Source organism: Micrasema longulum, unplaced genomic scaffold (genome assembly GCF_059751315.1).
Source record: "Micrasema longulum isolate JH-2025_06_02 unplaced genomic scaffold, ASM5975131v1 h1tg000930l, whole genome shotgun sequence".
Classification (NCBI taxonomy): Eukaryota; Metazoa; Arthropoda; class Insecta; order Trichoptera; family Brachycentridae; genus Micrasema; species Micrasema longulum.
Window position 1 is genome coordinate 442,875 of NW_028278121.1, and position 20,177 is coordinate 463,051.

General features: G+C 30.5%; 1 protein-coding gene across 4 annotated transcripts in view; it reads left to right on the forward strand.

Annotated features, from left to right (window-relative positions):
- LOC148278083 (protein GDAP2 homolog) overlaps positions 1 to 20,177 on the forward strand; it is a 202,617-nt gene that overhangs the window by 127,407 nt on the left and 55,033 nt on the right. For 3 of the 4 annotated variants that reach the window (XM_088231898.1, XM_088231899.1, XM_088231901.1), the window contains one exon: positions 2,279 to 2,429. In XM_088231898.1, coding sequence (XP_088088024.1) covers positions 2,279 to 2,429 — 151 coding nt within the window. Of the gene's footprint in view, positions 1 to 566; positions 772 to 2,278; positions 2,430 to 20,177 lie in introns of those variants that run through there. The other variant, XM_088231900.1, reaches the window with a different exon arrangement.

Genomic DNA, 20,177 nt, shown 5'->3' on the forward strand with positions numbered 1-20,177 from the left:
GGCAGGAAATCCGTTAAGATGGCATCGCTGGTCAGTTAGTGAAAAAAGTGCGTGCGTGCCGTGACTCTTTTTGCTAAGGGGGTCCTTGAAAATTGTGCTTGATTTCCTAGGGGTGCATGGCTGAAAAAGGTTAAGAAACGCCGATCTAAACAAAGACTTAAATAAAGTATTCGGTTAAATTAGATAAACCACAAGAGTATTATTCTGATTAATCGTCAATTTTGTCAATTTCGAACTCAATTTATTCTAAAGGTATTTTTTGTCTCTTGGGATAGTGACAGGATATGATTTTTTATTAAATATATTTTCCTATTGAAGAAGGTAAGAGTTTAGAATAGAACACCCTTTATGTTCTCCAATACATAACTCTTGTAATTCTTGTGCCATTTATCCGTCAAAACGCTTTAAGAAAACACGTCTGAAGTAACAATGTAAAATTCAACAGAATGCATTAAATAATTGTCTTTCACGTGTACTATTTTATATTGTATTTGCCTGTTATCCTGGCTGGAATTTAAACGCTCACAAAAACACGACTTGATAAGTCTTGCATTAATAATGATGTTCTATTTACAATGTAATTTTAGTCGCGGTAGTGATAAGAGGCCTGTACAAAGTGACTGGTGATTATAGCGAGCTAATAAAATAATTAAAACGTGATGTGTATAGTGTGAAGTTACTTGTGAATTGTACGGAGAAAGGAGACTCGATGGAGAGGAAGAAGACTCAAGTCGTAAGACAAAATGGAGAATGAGGGATACGAATATTCATGTACGAACCAACGCTTTGTCTTATTAATAATTTTAAATGCTCTCACGTAAAAAGTATAGGTAAATTTTATTAATTTGAATAAGTTCGAATGCAGAAACTAAGCGAATGAAAGCAACTTTCCATCGAATAGTTCATTCGAAAGGAAATGGTTACTTTGAAATAATACAGACCACAGTCGCGCGTATAATTAATTCAAATGACCAATGCTTGAATTGCTTCGTCTTTAAACCGCTTGACGTAGAACAAATCCAACTTTGAGTAAATTTAACCGAATACAAATAGACCAATCGACGATGGACGAATTTCTCAAACTTCACAGTGAATGAAATGATTCGAATGATCATTCGATTCATAAACTTTGTCAATGGTGATTATTGTCGTTAAATATACCTTTATCATAGATTTTCTCTGTGGTCTATGGTTTAATTTGACGCGTGACGACGGCGTGACTTTTATACATCTATGCGTACAAATATTTTATCGCAATATGTATATCTAACTTGTTATTGACAAAAATTAGACAAATCAAATATGTACATGAGAATTAGCATGTAAGAAAAGTTTTTTCTCACGTGACAATACGTTTTTTGAGTACACGTAAACAAAACATAAAATTATACCACTTAAATTCAGTTATTAAATTAAATTGTGTTACGTATTTGATTTTTACTTTTTGCGTTACATTTTCTGAAATCATAGCTCATTATTGAAACTCGTTCAGCATTTTTACAGTTTTATTACAACAGTATACATTAGTTTCTGAGATGCTATGAACTTACTTAATGAAGCATAAAGAAATCAATAAGCTTAATTTAATAAATATTTATTCTAACGCGCATACTACAGAAATGTGGAAGTTTAGGCATTTATTTACAGGGATTTTTTTCGTATACTACACATTTTTTTTCTATTTTAGTCGTAAATAATTAAACATTTAGCCGTGATAGAAAATTGAAAAAAAATAGTAAATGATAGAGATGTATTGGTAGAGCGGGGTTCGAACCTTGGATTTTTATTGTTGTTATTATAATTATAATTTCTTGTTATTATAATTTATTCATATTTATTAAATAACAAGCAAACGTACTAACCAGTAAGCCATGTGGCGGACTAATCTCCACTCGATCTTCTTTTGCAATATTGTTTGTACAAAAGTTTCCACTAATTTAACAAACAAAAAAATATATATTTTATCAAATATAAATCCACCCCACCGTGTCGTGTGGATTTGGACGATAAATATGAAATAGGCCTTAAGCTTTATCCAAGGCGAACTGATCTCTTCTTGATTTTATTTTTCAGGGTGTTTGTTTACCTGAGATTGGTCATCGAATCTTAAACATCTATCTAGGATTTTACAAAAATACAACATTATAAAATTATAAAAACATTGTTGCATACATTTTTCATTGCTGATTTTTTCGTCATCCGAAGTCCTATCTGCTTTAGATAGATTCATAAGTAAAATGATTGTGTGTTATACTTATAATTGTGGGTTTTTCTTCAGCGGACGATGACACCCTCGAGCTGGAAGGTCTCAGTGCGACCTTCGGCCAGATGCAAGGAGACCTAGACAGGCAGAGACTCCTGGGAGAGCAGCGTGCTGTACTGGATCCAGTGGCTGAAGTTAGAGCGAGGCAGCTGGAACACCAAGAAAGGTTTGTGACAGGCCTTTTTTTGCTCAGTATGCCATGACCAGATCCGCTTTGAAAATCTAAACTTTATAAATATGTTGGATTAAATAAATTATATTTTATTTTCAAAGACTTCATTGGTGTTCTTACGATTTAATCAAATATCTGAATGCCATTATCTTTTATATTTAAAAAAATTGTGTTAGATAAATAGAAAACAAGTTCCGGTAGAACAGGGTTCGAACCTTGGGCCTCCTGATTTGCGATACTACTACGTGACCACCCGCCTAAATTTGACTAGTTGTTGTATGTTTTTTTCATCATAATTGTGAAAGGTGGCCCCATTATATGTAGTGTAGCGGGTTCACGGATTAGATAAAAATATATATATATTGAGGCAGTTTGGTATAAAATAATATGGGGAATGAGCACAATACTCTCAAAGTTAATTAAAAAGTTTTCACTTTTTAAGAAATAAAAAAAAAAAAAAAAGCTTTTATTACGTCTTTACATTATATAACTATAATTGTTGTTTTTAACTGTTTCACATGTTTCCATAGACTTATTAACGTATTTATTTTTATTGTTATTATTAATCAATATATTTTCCTAAATGGTACATGTTTTTTATTCTAATAAAAATCTAGTAAATTTTATAACTGTAACTCCCCAAAAAAAAGACTTTCTCTTGTTCTTGGAGAGTGACTTACACTGTTATAGTTATTTGTTTATTAGAATGTATATAATTTTGAATATACGAGTACATGAGAAAAACTGGTATAAAAATCACTTGACTTAGCGCAAAAAATAAATCTGCATAAAAAATAAATCTTCACAAGGGTTAATTGATTTATTTAAGTTAAAATCAGATGAATTAACGCGGATGCGTAATTATCTCTCAATTCAATTATTTTAGCTATTCATTTATGGACAGTTTCAAAAGCTTTGAATTACTTTTTACTTACTGTTAGTGCATCTTTTAACCTATACTGACGTAATGAAATCAGAAGTTGATGATATGTTGTGATCAATATGATATTATTTCTTGTGAAATGAACTAATCGAGGCATCTCAAGGTCTCCGCAGCATTATACACAGTCACTGCCAAACGTACCACAGATACACACCCCTTGTCAAGATTAATTATTCAAATAATACATTCAAGCAAAATAAAGAGTCAGAAGTATATTTCTCATCATTTTTGCGCAATCTAGTATTAAATATCGCATACTGAAATCACATATTTGTTGTTCATTTCTAATTTATATCATAAATTCATGCGATGTTTACACAGTCATGTTGCAAGTGAAAAAGTTGTGGGCCGAAAGTCAACCCCTTTAGGGTACCACATATGCCAATTTTATGGTTTAATAGAGTTATCAAGGCTAACTTTTTTGGACTAATTATATTTTTTCTTTTACTGTTTTTCCAATTTTGTTTTTGTTTGACCGTTTTAAGGAAGCGAAATATCTACAAAATGTTATTTTTCAGGAGAATAAAACTATTAAGATTTTCAATAAAATAACAATGACATTTTATAGATTTATAAAATCCTTACACATGCACTTAAAATCAAAAATGTAGAATAGGTAAAATTATTATTTTTTTTATTTTTTTATTTAATAACATAATTATACATTTTTACAATTTTAAAAAAAATTCACTTGTTATATTTTTACTAAAACTAAAATCCTACCAAGCCACTCCTTGTAGCTTGTTGGTGAAAATTATGATACATAAAATTGTTCTAAATTCACGAATTTTCACAAAGAAAGAAATATCAACATATTTTTGTGATAGGAATGTATGGAAAATTAATTTATGTTGGGAATTTAATAATTTTATTTTTGCATGAAATCATTTTAAACTGATTTTTTGTAAAATTATATGTCTACCGACATATCTAAGTACCTATGTAAATATACACATTCAGGTATTTACCTTCTATATATTTTTTACATACAGAATAGCACAAATAAAGTGATAAAAAATATATTTTAAATAATATTATTTTATTATTATATTTCTTTTTTCTTGGTCAAAATCATGTTTTGTTGGTGATTTTTCGATTTTAAAAAACTTAACACCCCAAAAAAATATGTAAATATTTCGCTTTGTGAAAACTCTATGTAGTGTAGTTATTTCGTTTTGTAAAAATTCACGATATTTGAACCGCTACAACTTCGCATATACTCGTATATAGTTTTGTTACAATTTTATTTCACCAATCGATAAAGCTCACATGGAAGAACCCATTTCAATAAAAAAACGCATTTGGTTTTTGTGTAGAAATTTCACTTTGTAAGCACGGTCCTCAATTTATGTAAATAAGTTTTTTTTTTTAAATCAATGGCATAAAGATTTTTTTTTTCGGTTTTTTCGAATAATTATTTTCGCGTACAGATAAACGTCGGTTTTCTCCGGGGTTCCGTTCCGAGAGACACCGGCGTAAAATAAACACAAATATTATGGAAGATAAGATTAGGTTCCGTGTCAAAATGTTAAGAACAACTTCTACATGTTTATTCAATACATATCCTATACAAATTCAAACTAAAATATAAATGTATTTAATAAATACAGTTCAAATTCGTTCACAAAATAAATAATAATCTCTTTATATGAATAGAGCCTGGAGCCTATGGGAACGCCTAAAAAAGTCTAATAACGAAATTCTCCAAGCCACTGCAGAGTGGATCCAATCACCGTTGTTCAAGCGATGGCGCGATATGTTAAGACCACAATAAGTGCTACAATATATATTTTTTTTTTATGTTTATATTTATGTTTATTGTTTTATTTTTGTTTATATTTATATTTACGTTCATGTTTATATATTTAAATGGTAGAATTGGCTCTGCACTTTATAGCCATTTTACTGGAATAAAAAAAAATTAAAAAAAAAATTATTATAAGTACTAACTCACCACTTCGCCGGTACTAAATTAAATTCTCACACTTTTTTGAAAAAAGCACCCAATATCATTTGCTTTGATTGTTGCTTCCTTTCTTGCAGAATCATAGCATAATCTACAAATATTTTAATATTCTTTTGATTTTAATAAAAATAAAATAAAGCATTTAATCATACCTTTTTAGTTTTCTTAAAAACAAAACGATAGCATTATAAAATTACAACAGGGATGGAGAATACCTTAAATAAGGGAATGTGGAAGTATATGCATTTACAGGGCTTATGACCTATCATTGGCTCGTTTAAGTGGCCATTTTACACACTGTGTAACATTCACCATTTTGCCTATGTTTGAACATCCATATTTCTTAAATTCTTCCATTTGTTGATTTTACTCAAGTTAAAGAGCTGAAACCTTTATTTTTGTGAAGAGATACATCTGACTGAATTATTTCACATACTAGGCAACGCCTGAAAACAGTTTTCCAATTTTTAAACTTCTTCTTCGACCGGTTAGTTTCATAACAATATTTTAGTTTGTCCAAATGTTTGTAGACAAAAGACTGGATTTCACCCCCACGGGAGTCATTAAGATTAACAAATTACAACAGGGATAGAGAATACCTGGAATCGTGAAATCCAGTCTTTTGTCAACAAATATTTGGACCTACTCAAATATTGTAATGATAACTTTTAAAATCCGGTTGTGGTCCTGTGGCTAGTGTCTCAAACTCACGGACCAAAGGTCCGTGGTTCGAATCCCACTCTACCCCAACTCGATTCCATTTTCTAACAGTGAGTTATTTACAACTCGTTGAAAATGGCCTTCAAAATCAAATATTTGGGTAAATCATAAGAACACAAATATATCTTTTTAAAAAAAAAAAAAAAAAAACTTTATAATTTATTTTTTTGGCTCGTGAAAAGTTTTTATTGTAAATTATTAGCAGAATTCTCTGTTTTTTGCATCGTGTGTTAGTGCAAATATTATTAGGAATCCGTAATTAGTATTACGGATTATTTACCACGGTGGAAAGGTTACCGTCCAATTTTAGCATAAATGTTCCCAAAGCGAGACCCGAACTGCGGAGGAGTATATACGCACTGTATTCAACCAAGTCAATTTCATAAATATTGAGTAGGGTTGAATACATAAACATTCACGTATCAGTAATTAAAATCTTAATCTGTGTTAACTCTGTTTATGCCAGCTAATGTAAAACCTGAAAGTACATTTTTGATGAGCATGAGAAATGAGTCTAGTATTAAACTCGGCAATATGGACATCAAAGTCGTTAGTGAGGAACAAAAATATATGAAAGATTTTTCTCTATCCCATATGATTTAACGACCATTGTTAAAATAAGCAAAAACGGGTTACTAAATACCTTACATTTCAATGAGGAACTTCAGCCGTACGGGAAATTAGATTAAAAAAATGTTTTCTTTATTTCTTTTCTTTTCTTTATTAGAGCATTAAACTATACGGGAAAGATTTTGGAAAACGTACGAAAGAAATATTATAATAAAAACGAACTACTTTGTACGACCCGACTAGTTCATATGGGTCAACTAATGATAAGAGAGTTGTGGAAGATTTTTATTTTATTTTATTTTTCTCATAAAATCAAAACACATTTTTGAGTTTATACAATGGTTTCAATATTTCGATAGAAATATAAACATTAAATGTGTTTCAATTACATTATGAGGATAACTTTTTTTGTAACATAATAATATTTATGCTAAGTACTTGTTTTAGTCACTAAAAATTTGGTGTTTCAGTTTTATTATTGTACATGTTAGTAAGGGTGAGTATATATATTTATATTATGTTTATGTGTATGGGTTTGTGAGTATTGTATGCGTGTGGCAGTGTGAAGTGAATATAAGTGGACTTATTAAACAATGATTATCAAAAAATATCTGTTTTTTTAAACCTTAATGAAGAAACCTATCAACCACCTTATCGATCGATGTAAAATTGACCGTTTTACTTACCGTCAACGGACCAATCGGCAGACTGATCGGGAAGAAGCGAAAGAGAACTTAAAAATTCGCACGCGGAGTAATTTTAGAAATACAAAACGTTAAAAAATCATAGCGCTCATAATAACGATACATATTATTTTTTTTGTTGTCTTGATAAGAGCTAATCTCGGGATTGCCATAAACAGGTCATCTCAGCATTGTGTTGACAATGATCTTATTTAGATTGTATTAGGGGCATTTTATTACGACAAAAAAACGAACCAAACCGACCATATGTATGTTTTTTTTCAAACTACAGAGCTATACAGCGATGTATGCAACCCTAATATCGTACCTCAGAGGCAGATGGATGCAAATCCAGAATTCGATGAAATGACATTTCGATTTTCATATTTAGTTTACGATCATGTCTATTGATTTTGAAGAATTTTAAGTCTGAAAATGAAAGAACCAATGTATTAAGATACTGAAAATACAAATGCTATAAATGATTAGAAATAGAGAAAGTAGATTCATTAGGCTTTGGTTGAACATTTGAACGTAGTTATGCAGAAAGCAGCCAGCCATAGAAAAGTGAAACTGAGATAATAGCACTTTTGTGAAAAGAGCGAATAATCGAATCTACACAACAGTTGGAATATTTTCTAGTTTCGACAAATAATAAACGATAAATACATTAATTTGTTAATATTACAAACATGAATGTAATTACCTTTTTGACCAGTTTTAATGATTTTTAAGATACCGCAAGATTTTTCCAGTGCCGTGGGTGCTTTTTGCAAATTGAGAAATGCCGTTTTTGTGATTGACACTTTTTTCAGAAGGTGATTGCTACAGTTTTTTAATGAAAGCGGCCTGGCTGTTTTTAACAGAATATATAATTGACCTTACTACATCTGATAACACAAAAATATCATTTTTTCAAAATTGTGGACTGGCTGTTTTCTGCATAACTAAGTTCATTTGACGTTTGGATTTGCATCCGTCTGCTCCTGAGGTACAGATATTATGCTTCTATTTTCGGATATGCCCGTGTTAATGGAACATTAAATTAGGTCCCGAGGGGTCGCCAAATTTTTTAACTCTAAAGGGGTTGCTCATTCAAAAAGGTTTAAAAACACTGAGCTAGATAATAAAATTTGAAATTTCTCTGGAGCCAACCATCTTACTAGATCCTAACACATCATACCTCTTGTAGTAAATATGGTGTACAAATGTGTATTTTTAATGAAAGTACGTATGTGGTATCTATTGTTGCGCAAAAAAATTCTTAGGAAAATACCTTTGAGAAGATGCGTGGTTTAATTATTCTTCTTACAAACGTATTCCCGTGTTTTTTCCCTGAATTATGGCACAAAAAATGATAATTTTTTAACACATTATAAATATCTACAAGTAGCGTGTCTCCATTGTTTAAAAAAAAAAGTCATTTATAGTAATTGGGGCCACTCAAGCTTTTTTTTTTATCCGCCGTCTTTGTACGTACTGTATACTAATACAATAACTATTTTTGAAAATAAGAAATATGCGAGAGAGTGTCTAAAAAACAATGTATTCAAATACCTATTCATCAGTCTGCTCTTTGCGCATATCCTCTTAAGCATGTCAAACATGAATTTACAAATGTAAATTGAATCAAGACGATCTTCAATGAATTCCCAAAAAAGAAATGATTCATCATGATACCATGCAGATAATTATGAAATACAAGTGTTATTAAATATAGTAATCGGATATTATGTCAATTGATTACCAATATCCGTAAATATATTTTTCTAACTATGAGCATCAGTCATATAAGGTATATTTTTAGGTTTTTCATAAAATATTTTGAAGCATGACTCATTTTTTTCATCAATAGCCTGTCGAATTCACAACTAAGCTACTCATACCTTATTAATTTATTTTGTTTGTTTCGATGTTACAGCTGGCCACAAATTTATTTTCCAATCAACGTGTTACGATTCATTCAATTAATACATATTATAACGCATCGCACCATATTGATTAATTCACCACAAAAGCCTTGTAAATTAACATTTCCTACAATTTTATAAAGTCGTTTTACTTTTTAGGTGGCTGCGATGTCACATTAGTATACATACGATACAATACCTGATATATAATCACTAGATCCTCGACACAAAGACAACTTAAATAAATACAAACTAACACCACTTTCATCCAAGGGGATTTTGAGTATTATGCTATTAAAATCTATTAACTACTTTCACTGTCCATTAAAACTATTTGTAACGAGAAAATGTTCAGAGGAACTATAAACAAATGGATAGTGATAGATTAAATTAGACAGCGGAGAGACTATCACTCCCTTTCACTTCTGTTCAATGTACTTCATTGTCCTAACGCTCCTATATACCTGCGTGAAAATTTTCAACGCTTATCAGTTCATGGTTTTTCCTCTTCGTTCTAATTCTCAGGGCACTCTCTTAATACCCATCCACAATTCATCTTTCTTCTCTAACTCATATAGTATCCATGCGGCTCGACTGTGGAATCATCTCCCATCCACCGTCTAAGATGTTATTACACTATCTCTGTTTAAATCACGTCTGAAGAAACATCTCCTTTCTCTTCCTTAATCTCTCTTCCTTTCCTCTTTCATCTTTTTTTCCTTTTCCCATTGATTAATAGTTTTGATTTAAGGTAATTTATTACGTTTTTTTCTATTTTTCTATATCTTCAGCTTTTTAATAAACTTTTTCTATTGAATATGTTCTGTAACTTAAATTATAAAAATAAAACTTTTATTTTATTGGTTGGTTGAACGAAATTGCCAGTTGGCAATAAACCTGCCACTGTACAAATAACATTATGTACAAAAAGTCAAATAAATAAATAAAATAGTGGAGCTGGCTAGAAGTAAAACGGATTGTCTCATTCGCCCGAACCGATATTAAATCACCTGCTCCACAAACATATAGTTTATGTTATGTTTTTGTTCCTTTATTGAACGTTTTAAAATATAAATAATATTGGTATACATAAATTGAATATAAACATAAATACGTAGTTTTCAAAAATTGTCAAATTTTGTAATTTCTCTGTATATTTAATCTTCTTTGTATAATATCACATGTAAAAAAAAAGTGTGTTGTTAAGTGTCCTCGGCACGAATAACCCCGGTGAGGTCACATTATTTTTATTGTTAATTATTGTTTAAAAGGTGAAAACATAGTAAAAATATTTTTTTTATGTATTTATCTTATGGGAAAGTATAATTTGAATAACTATGCTGGAATTTAATACAAAAAATATTTATCCTTCAATGAATGTCCGCCAATACACCAATAAATGTGTATGAGAGAGAGCATAAAGATAGATCTCAAAACAAGAAAATCAGGGACGCTGTTCTGTAGCAGGTGTTTGTGTGAAACAAATTCAGTCGATTATTGCACGCATGTTAAATAAACGGCGTATTTTTAATTTTGATTTTTTTGCAATAACAGGGCTAAATCATATGTTTATTTTTTATAAATTATGGAACAAGAATTACTCAGCAGTATGTTTCCATGTTTTTTTTCAAATGTCAAAACTTTACAATATCGACAAAGCATATCATTTTTCATCTATTCTTTTTCCGTCCAAGCTGCCAGACTTTGGAATGAGCTACCTCTTCACACAAAAAACGCACCTTCTCTAGCCACCTTCAAGAAACTCCTGATACATTATTATATATCTCCAGAGTCCTGAACTCCTAGAGTTTTTACTTTTTTTTTTTTCTCTCAAATATGTTTTTTTATTCCTTTTTCTTTTCCTGGTTCCTCTTTCTCTCCCCTTCCAAACTCATTATCTGATCCCACATTCCTTATCATTTAGATACGTATAACATCATGTACTTAAAAAAAAAAAAAAATGTTAGAATGTGCGAGCATAATCTCCCAATTGAAAAACAGCGGTTTTTTTAATAATGAGGTTTTTTTAAATTCAGCTTTATCATATGTATGTATTTTTTATATATATTTATATTTTTTTAGTACAAAGTTTTGACTAGTCTGTTTTTTGGTTGGCTGGAAGATATTGCTTTTAGTTTCTTCATATTTGAAGCTTTAAATGAATAAATATTCCGTCTTTTGCTTGTGATAAACACGATTTTCAACGCGCGCAAAGCAATCATTTACCACAGTCTTTAAAGAGTTATTAAATATAATTTATTTGTTCACCACATTATTTATCTTGTCTGTTTTTAAGTACCATACTCAGTCCCTTGTGCGTGCATTTATTGTATTATGGGTGTATCAATTTTTGTCATTAAAAATCTTGCGGGTGAAAATTTGCTTTGTTTGTATTAGAGTTAAGGACAGCATTCTACATCTCCTATTTAGTTTTCCTCTCGACTCCTTTACACTTTATCAGAATTTATAGTCCCTTGTTACTTGTACGGATTGTACGGATTCATGCTGTTCCAGTATTAATATACTATCTGACCTATTTCAACCATCCAGACGTTCAATACTGATCTAAATTTAGCACATAGTTGCTTTGTTTTTGATTCCAGAATTTATATTCACTCCTCCCTTGACCCGTTTATTATATTCCAATCCCTATTTTACCATGATCAATTTCAGTACGGATAGTAAGTTTTAATGTTAAAATCAAACAGTGATTCGAGTCATATAAAAATCATTTATTTTATTTTTATACACAAAAACGAAAAAATTCGTACAATTGTTTCCCCTTATGAGTGCATTTTTAAATGAATGTGAAGATAAAACGAACTAAAGATCATTAGAGCTATATATATCAATTTCCGCATGTACGGTGATTATAATTATGGGAAAAACCAATAGTTAAGGGTGGGACCAGGTGTGCATTTAGTAATAGGGAATTTAGGTACTTATTTTATTTTATTAACATAAACGGCAAATCTGCCTTTTACAAACATTTAGAATACTAACATATTTGGCTTAATATATTTTTTTTTAAAACATAAATTTCCTTATACCCAAGATTTATAAAAAAAATTAAACCTAAAAATTATACACGATTTATATTTAAAAAAATAACCTAAAAATTATAAAGCATATTCAGTAGCAAGTTTAAATAATAAAACATTCTACAGTAATACAACAAGAAAATCATAAGTACTGTTATATTTATGTTTTGGAGAAATTTATTAAATTTAAGAAAAAAATGAGATGTATTGCAAAATAATTCATAAATCTATAAAGCTCTAGATAATTACATAAAACACTCACAAATATTTTTAGTGTTCTATGATTTAAGATACTATAAAACTATACATACATATTTATTTTATATTTGAACACGAATGTATTTTAGAATTGTGTATTTAATATGCATGATTTAAATATTATAAAGAATTAATGTTAACATAATGAATTTTCAAATGTTTTTTTTTCTTTTTGAAAAACGCAACATGCAAGCGTGTACGTAAAGTGAAATGGTGTTGTTAATTTAAAATGTTTAATTAAAAAACTGAGGCAGGCAGAAGTAAGTTATCTAATACTCTCCAATAATATCTAATATTCTCCAATAGCAAGAGTATTTGCCTCTTAAACATAGTTTCACTGATATGAAAGATGTCGATCTCCAAAGTGATAATGTTTAGCTGCTTGACTGCTCTTCCAATCTGCATTACCAGAGTTTAGGTTAGTTCTGAAAGACAGGAGGTAAAACAGGCTGTGCTGATTCTGTCGGAGATAACCGTCAGAAACGTTAAAATTGATACTCTCTAAAACGGCTGCGTTTCCGATAAAATGTCTAATCAGTATGATGAAACGGGTCAGTGTGAACCTATCCCTTCTAAGTTGCAAACTGTTGGTCCCAAGTACGCCCAAGAGGAATGTAGAATGCATAAAGAAGACTTGACATCCCAACCAAATCTATAGGTGCGGCACAAGATGTTCCCATGATCCCAGAACAGAAGATACTGGCGCTTGCGTACAAGGAGGCCCGGCCCGTCTCAGGATGAATCGGGATAGAGAACGAATTTGACCTTAGATGCGTGACAAGAATTTGACGAAATTATCACAAAAATTGTTCTCGAGTTCATCTCATCAATAATGTGTTAACAGTGCTAATTGGATACTCTAGTGACTGTAACTATTCAAAATATTGACCTTAATGTGTAGTTATGTGCTTAACACAACGTTTTATTTTGTACCATTTACAGTAAAGCAAATTTATTTGAGTTTGAGCACAGATAATTTTTTTTACGAGGTTAAAATGATTTTTAAAAAATACCATTCCAATTTTAGTAAATGATAATACTTTATCAATTGTTTCACAATAGGCTAGCTATCACGCGTAAATATTTTATGCAATGGACAAAAATACGTTTTTTGCATCAAAAATAACTCAAGCGGCGCGACGTCCGTTCGGCTCCAATGTTTATCACAAACAAAATTTTAAAAACTAAGTTTGCTTTTGACAGTAAATAGGATGTTATTATTCATTCGGTTCACTCTATACAAATTTACAGGGAACTCGCGCACTGCAAAATCAAAGAAAACGAATAATATTCAAGTGAAAATAATATCATCTACTTAGTTATTAAACCTGCTTATAAAAAAAAGATCGTTTTACGGAAATTCAAATTGCTAAATTGTTTTATTCTCAAAAACTTAGCATCCGGGACAGCTTTTAGTAAAACCGAAATAGTTTCAATCCAGAATTCTCTTGATCGGCATCATCAATCTCTGTATACAACGCGAATAAGAGCGGTCGTGACGTCATCCACACGTACCGACCTACCGCGTGGGTTGAAATAATTCGATAGGGTGAATTATATTTGATGAAACAGTACCTATGTAGTACCTGTTTTACAAACAGTTGTTAAAAATAGACTTAATTTATTGTTTTCCTAAAATTAATGTGTTTTTAACTCTTTTACGCCGACGCCTACCAAAGTAATAATTTAATTCATGACGTTTTAGCTCATTTAACTGGAAATTCTACGTGGGTGTAGTTAAAAATAGACTTTCTAAAGTAAGCGTGTTTTTTTTGCCATGCATTTTTAGTTCTGAGTTCGCTTCCCGACAACGTTGATGTTTGTAAATCCATCCGGGCATAATGAGTGGGGAGGAGGGGGAGTACCTAGGGTACCCCGGATAGCGTATTTTTTCAATAACTTTTTTGTTTTCATCATGTTGATTTTATTTTTTGCATAATCCTACCCTATACTGTAAGAAATGTATAAAAAATATCAAAATATTTTTCGTCCATTTCAAAAAAATAATTATTTGCATTGTTGTCTTTACTTTCCCTCGAGAAAATAGCGAACATTACAATCGTTTCCCTACAGTTAAATATTCTTCAATATTTTAGTCAGTTCGCTAATGTATTTGGGCGTATATTTCAAGCTATAACCACAAAAATCCGCGATCCACAAGATTTCGTGCTTTACATTTTACATGCATTTTCCCTCATAACCCCCCGCAGTACCTCCACGCACCGGATATTAGATCGGTGCTGTTAAACGCGTCGCAGCGAAAGCAGCGCGCAGAATTTCGCAGAAAACTAGAAATATTATGAAACAGTTTTATAAACACTACTACGACAATCATAATGACATTTTCGTAGTTGTAAGTCATATTTTAGCTGGAGTATTCCTGGTACCCCCCTCAGGAACATTTTGGGTTATTTCTACCTGTAGAAAGATCAAAAGGTATTTTACACATTTATCTTAACAGTTATCTGAGGCGTAAGACTAAAAGTAAAATCAATTGGGTAAATTTGTAATGTTTTTAAAACTGTTCAGGTAAGATGATTTGGTTGTAAAAATAAAATCAAGAACATAAACGAAAGCGATAGAAGACCCTCGGTTTTGAAAATGGTTTTGGGTGTATTGGAAAGAATGCTTTCAGAATTATTAAAATAATTGGTTTTTTAGAATCATTATATCTAAAACACACGCTTTCATACAAAATGCCCAACCGAATGAACGGAACATTGAAAGCTCTAGATTAAAATTAAGTTTAGATCGCAGCTTATGAAATTAAACATTGAAAAAGTAACTAGTAACTGTTTCATAGTAGCTTTTATTAGTTTTTCTACTGGCATTTCTTTGTGGATCTGCATATTTATTATTATGAGTTGACATCAGTTGCGTCCGTTTTTTTTCCAAATAACGAGAACAAATGGACACAACATAAAAAAAAGTTAAATAATGTATTCTCGTAAATATTTTACAAGAAATCAATAAATAATTCATAGCATCTTCGCCGTTCCCTGCGCAAATATTACGAGCGGCCTTGGCAGCTTTATTTTGTCAAGTGAACACGAACTGAAAGAGGTGTCAAAAATGCTCACATTTGTTTACTTTACGTTCCATTTCAAAGGTTTGTAATGAAATAAAATAATACGTGTAGTGTAAAAACAAACACGATACATTGTTGAGCAGGATTATTTTTTCAAATCACGTATAACTTTTATCATTTTTTTTTACTTAAAGTTCTTATTTTTTAATTTGGAAAAAAAGGACACAACTAATGTTAACACCCAACACAATAATAAATGTAAGCAAAATTCTTACGATATTTATTAATATAATATTTACCTTTAACATACTCTGTGAAAAAACTCCCTTGAATTACTGTGTGGTAACTTGGGCCCCAATTAAAATGAAAAATTAATATTTATCTTCAATTTTATTTACAAAGTAAAATTAATTTTTCTGTATATAAAGCAGAATACGCCTACATTTTTTTTCTTTTAAACGTGTTCAATTATTATAGGTTAAAGATCAAGATACTTTAAATGTTCATGCAAATATACTCATTTTCGTACATAAATATCGATTTTTCTTTATACAGTCAAAGATAACATTGTTAATTTCCTGTTGTAAACGGGGCCCTCGAATACCTTAGATTAACGCAACTTGAGTTTAGGAAATGATCGCTTGTAAACCATTGTCTCATAATAATTTTTTTGTATATATGTCTTACTTGGTGATTTTATTAGATTAAGCCCTTTCTCTCAAATAAATAATAAATCGTATTACTTTTGTAAATTTTTCAAATATTGAGGACTTTTACATTAAGTCTGGGGTAGAATTAAATATTATTTTTTCTGGTCTTTTACTTCAATTTTTTTGGAATTCTGAAAGACGTAAAAAACTATCGACGGCCCGTGGCTAAACAAACTGTTGTAAAAATAAATAATCCCACCTTTCTAGATGTTTGGAAGTATTAAAGGCCAGATCTCACCAAACCTCATCTCGATTGTTGCGAAGTGTAGTCAAAGACTACCAAAACAATTTGGTCTAATTACACTATATAGTTAAACAGAGAAGAAAACGGACAACGGATTTTTTTAATTGTTTGGAATATTAGAAAATGACAGGAAAAATAAGTAAGAGCTAAGGATAGATGAAACTATCCACTGACGTCCATTCAGCCACAAACCACCTAATGAGGAAGTTCATTTTTTTTTTTAAGTATTAGACTATCAAAATTAGCAAAAAATCAGATATTTTTATCTACAGTTTTATCAGTTCATGGTTTACCTCTTCGTTCTTATTCTCAAGTCACTCTCTTAATACCCATCCACAATTCCTCTTTCTTCTCTAACTCATATAGTATCTATGCGGCTCGACTTTGGAATCATCTCCCATCCACCATTAAAGATGTTACTACATTATCTCTGTTTAAATCACGTCTGAAGAAACATCTCCTTTCTCTTCCTTAATCTCTCCTCCTTTCTTTTTTCCTTTTTCTCATTGAGTAATAGTTTTGATTTAAGGTAATTTATAAACAAATACTTATATCTATTTTTATATATCTTTAGCTTTTTAATCTTTATTTTCTATTGAATATGTTATGTAACTTGAATTATAAATATAAAATTATTTTTTTGGTTGGTTTGAAGAAATTGCCATTTGGCAATAAGCCCGTCAATGTACAAATAACATTATGTATAAAAAGTTAAATAAATAAATATCAGCGCATTCCTTTGATGTAGTGTAAATGCATTAAGAGTATTATTTAATTATTTTTTCCGGTATTATTTATTTATTTATTTTACAAAAACAAACAGTCGACAATGATATAATAACATAAAAAAGATACGGTTTAAAGACATACCAGCGAAGTCTCAAATATCATACATATTAAATTGTGGTACAACAAAAGGGTGTGTTTATGTGTATTTGTATGAGAGTAAGAGTAGAGGTTTGTTTGTGTGTATTTGTGTGGGAGTAAGTGTTCAGGTGTGTGTAAGTGTGAGCATCATTAAATACAAAGTGGGATCGTATCACAGACAGAAATAATGAGTCTTACTTTATGTTAGAGCAAGAACGATAGAGGAAAGAATTTTGTGCATAGTTAGTGCTACAGACTGATGAAATAGAATAAATACTCATTTCTTGTCACACGAAAGGGGACATATAGATTAATTTTGGAGAGTAGGTTACAAGAGTCTTCGTTATTATTTATATAAATAGCATGATTTAGATAAAGTGCGTCTATTTTCAAGGGTAAAAAATCCATTTTGTTTGGCAGATTGGCTGTAAGTACAAAGCGTTTTATAGTTTTTATAATCTAGGTATTAAAAAAAAATTCTTTGAACATTTTCAATCCTTTCTATGTTTGTTGTGTATTGTGGGCTCCACACAACGGATGCAAACTCGTTAGTTACTGTGTACAATAGTGTCGTATAAAGTTATTATGAAAGGTTTAAAGAATAAAAAAACAATACTGTTACAGACGCACGGAGCATGACAGAAAAGGCATTTTCGCGTGCGTTTACGTATGTTCCTACAATTTTCTTTCGTTAGATATAAAAAGTTTTAGTTTGAATTTGAGATTTCAATCACTGTATCGTTCTTTGGATATTTACCTAATTATCCACATATATAGAATGAGAAAGATCAGTTTTTTTTTTTTTTTACTAGACAACGCATGAGGTGTTTTTCACAAAAATAGTGCTATGTAAATTATCCACAATAATAATCAAATGTAAAAAAATTAAAAAATACGTGTCGTATTATGATAATGTAGAGTTTTGTAGTTTTTAAATTATTCCACCCGTGACGTCACTCAATTCTCCTGGTGAGTTCTGCTAATAAGTGAGTTGGCTTTTTGGAAACCGGAAATCTATCATAACGCTCTATTTCTTTAAAGCAGTTCATTTTTAGTCGAATCATTTTTATTATATTTGTTTACATTTTGGAGAAACTTCACCGTACAATTAAATGCTTTAATTTTTACCGCGTGTAAGAAAACTCCATTGATGTCCAATTTTCCGTAGCGTTAAACTTCCTCACTTCCTCATCAACCTCTCGCGTACCCAAAGTCTTACTGCTTATAACTAGAAAAAAAAGAAAAAATAGCTAGAAAAAATCTATTCAAGTTTTGATAGAGTTCATTTGAATATAAATATTATACTTTATGGTCCTGGGGTATTTAAATCAATTGAATTTATTCGTGATTTTGCCAATTCCAATCATGATAGGTACTATAATTTGAAATTGATATTTGATAATTGAACATGTACGACAAAGACTTTACGAAATGTTAATAATCAAGAGTTCGTGTGCTATTTTAGCCTTATTTTTGTTTACCCAAACAAAAGCTCTTATCTTTGTATTTAGGAGCCTTTGTCTCAGATATCATAAATTTATAAAAGTAATTTATACGCCTTAGAAAATTACTTGTAAATATTTTAATGCTTTGTTTCACATTAAAAAATAATTATTGTTCTGTTCTTTTATTTTATCAACTATTTGTTTTTAAATTCAATCAAATAATTTTTTAATATTATGGTAAGTTGGGTCCATTTTTTTCAATTTTGTTGCGGAAGCGACGCAATTAGTGTGGGGTTTATATTTCTGTGTGAAGGACGCAACTCAGCCAAACAAATAGTGACCGAAAGCCGGTTGTGTCAATTTTATTTCGATGCAAATGGCAACTTAACTTGATTTAAACAAATATTAAATTAACTTATTTAGTTTTGTGATTGTTTCGTTCTGACTTATCGATTTATTTAAGTTTATGTCATTTCGTGAATAAATAAAAACACGTGTTTGGTGACCTGATCTGACCTAATAAAATTTATCTTATTTATCAAAGTGCATTCATTTGTTTGCTTTTTTAAAATCTTATTATGACTCACAAAATAAATTTCTTGTTTAAACTTATAACAATGTATTTTTATTACGCTTCATAGTTGGATGCCTTCGGTATGTATTTTTTTAATCAACATTTGGTGATTGCTTCAAAAAATATTTAAAATTCGACGAAATAATACGAAGGTGTCACAATTTACATTTTTCTTTTGCAGTTTTCCAAAAAGTAGATTTTTTTAGTTGATTCGTTTTCGTCCTAAAACTTTGTTCGTTTTATTCCAAATGAAGCGAATAAAGGGATAAATTACAATAAGTAAGTCAATAATGTATTCTTTAAAAGCAAATTACAATTATTTAATTGTGTAAAGAATTCATCTTTTCTCAATCCATTAGAATATAAGTATTTATTTTAATGAAAAGGTTAAAATACAGTTATCGGCCTCGTGGTGTAGTGGTCAGCGCATTTACCTACCATGCAAGAGGTCTCGGGTTCGATTGCCGACATGGTTGACACGAAATATTTTTTTCAAAACGTGTTTTTGAAGCGGAAGACAATCATCTTACCTCCACGTAACAAAAAATGAGCAAGATACGCTGCGGTTTATATACTAATGCAGTACCCTATGCACCATTAGGTTGGGAAAGGGAATGATGAATCACAACGAAAGACAGACCACCGAAGTTTGTAAATAACAATTATACATATTATGTTATGGTACATTCTTAAATGTGTGCGTGCGTAGAAATAAATATATATATGTATATATAAATGTAAGAGTGTGTGTTTGTGTGTATTTGTAAGAGAGGAATTGTTTAG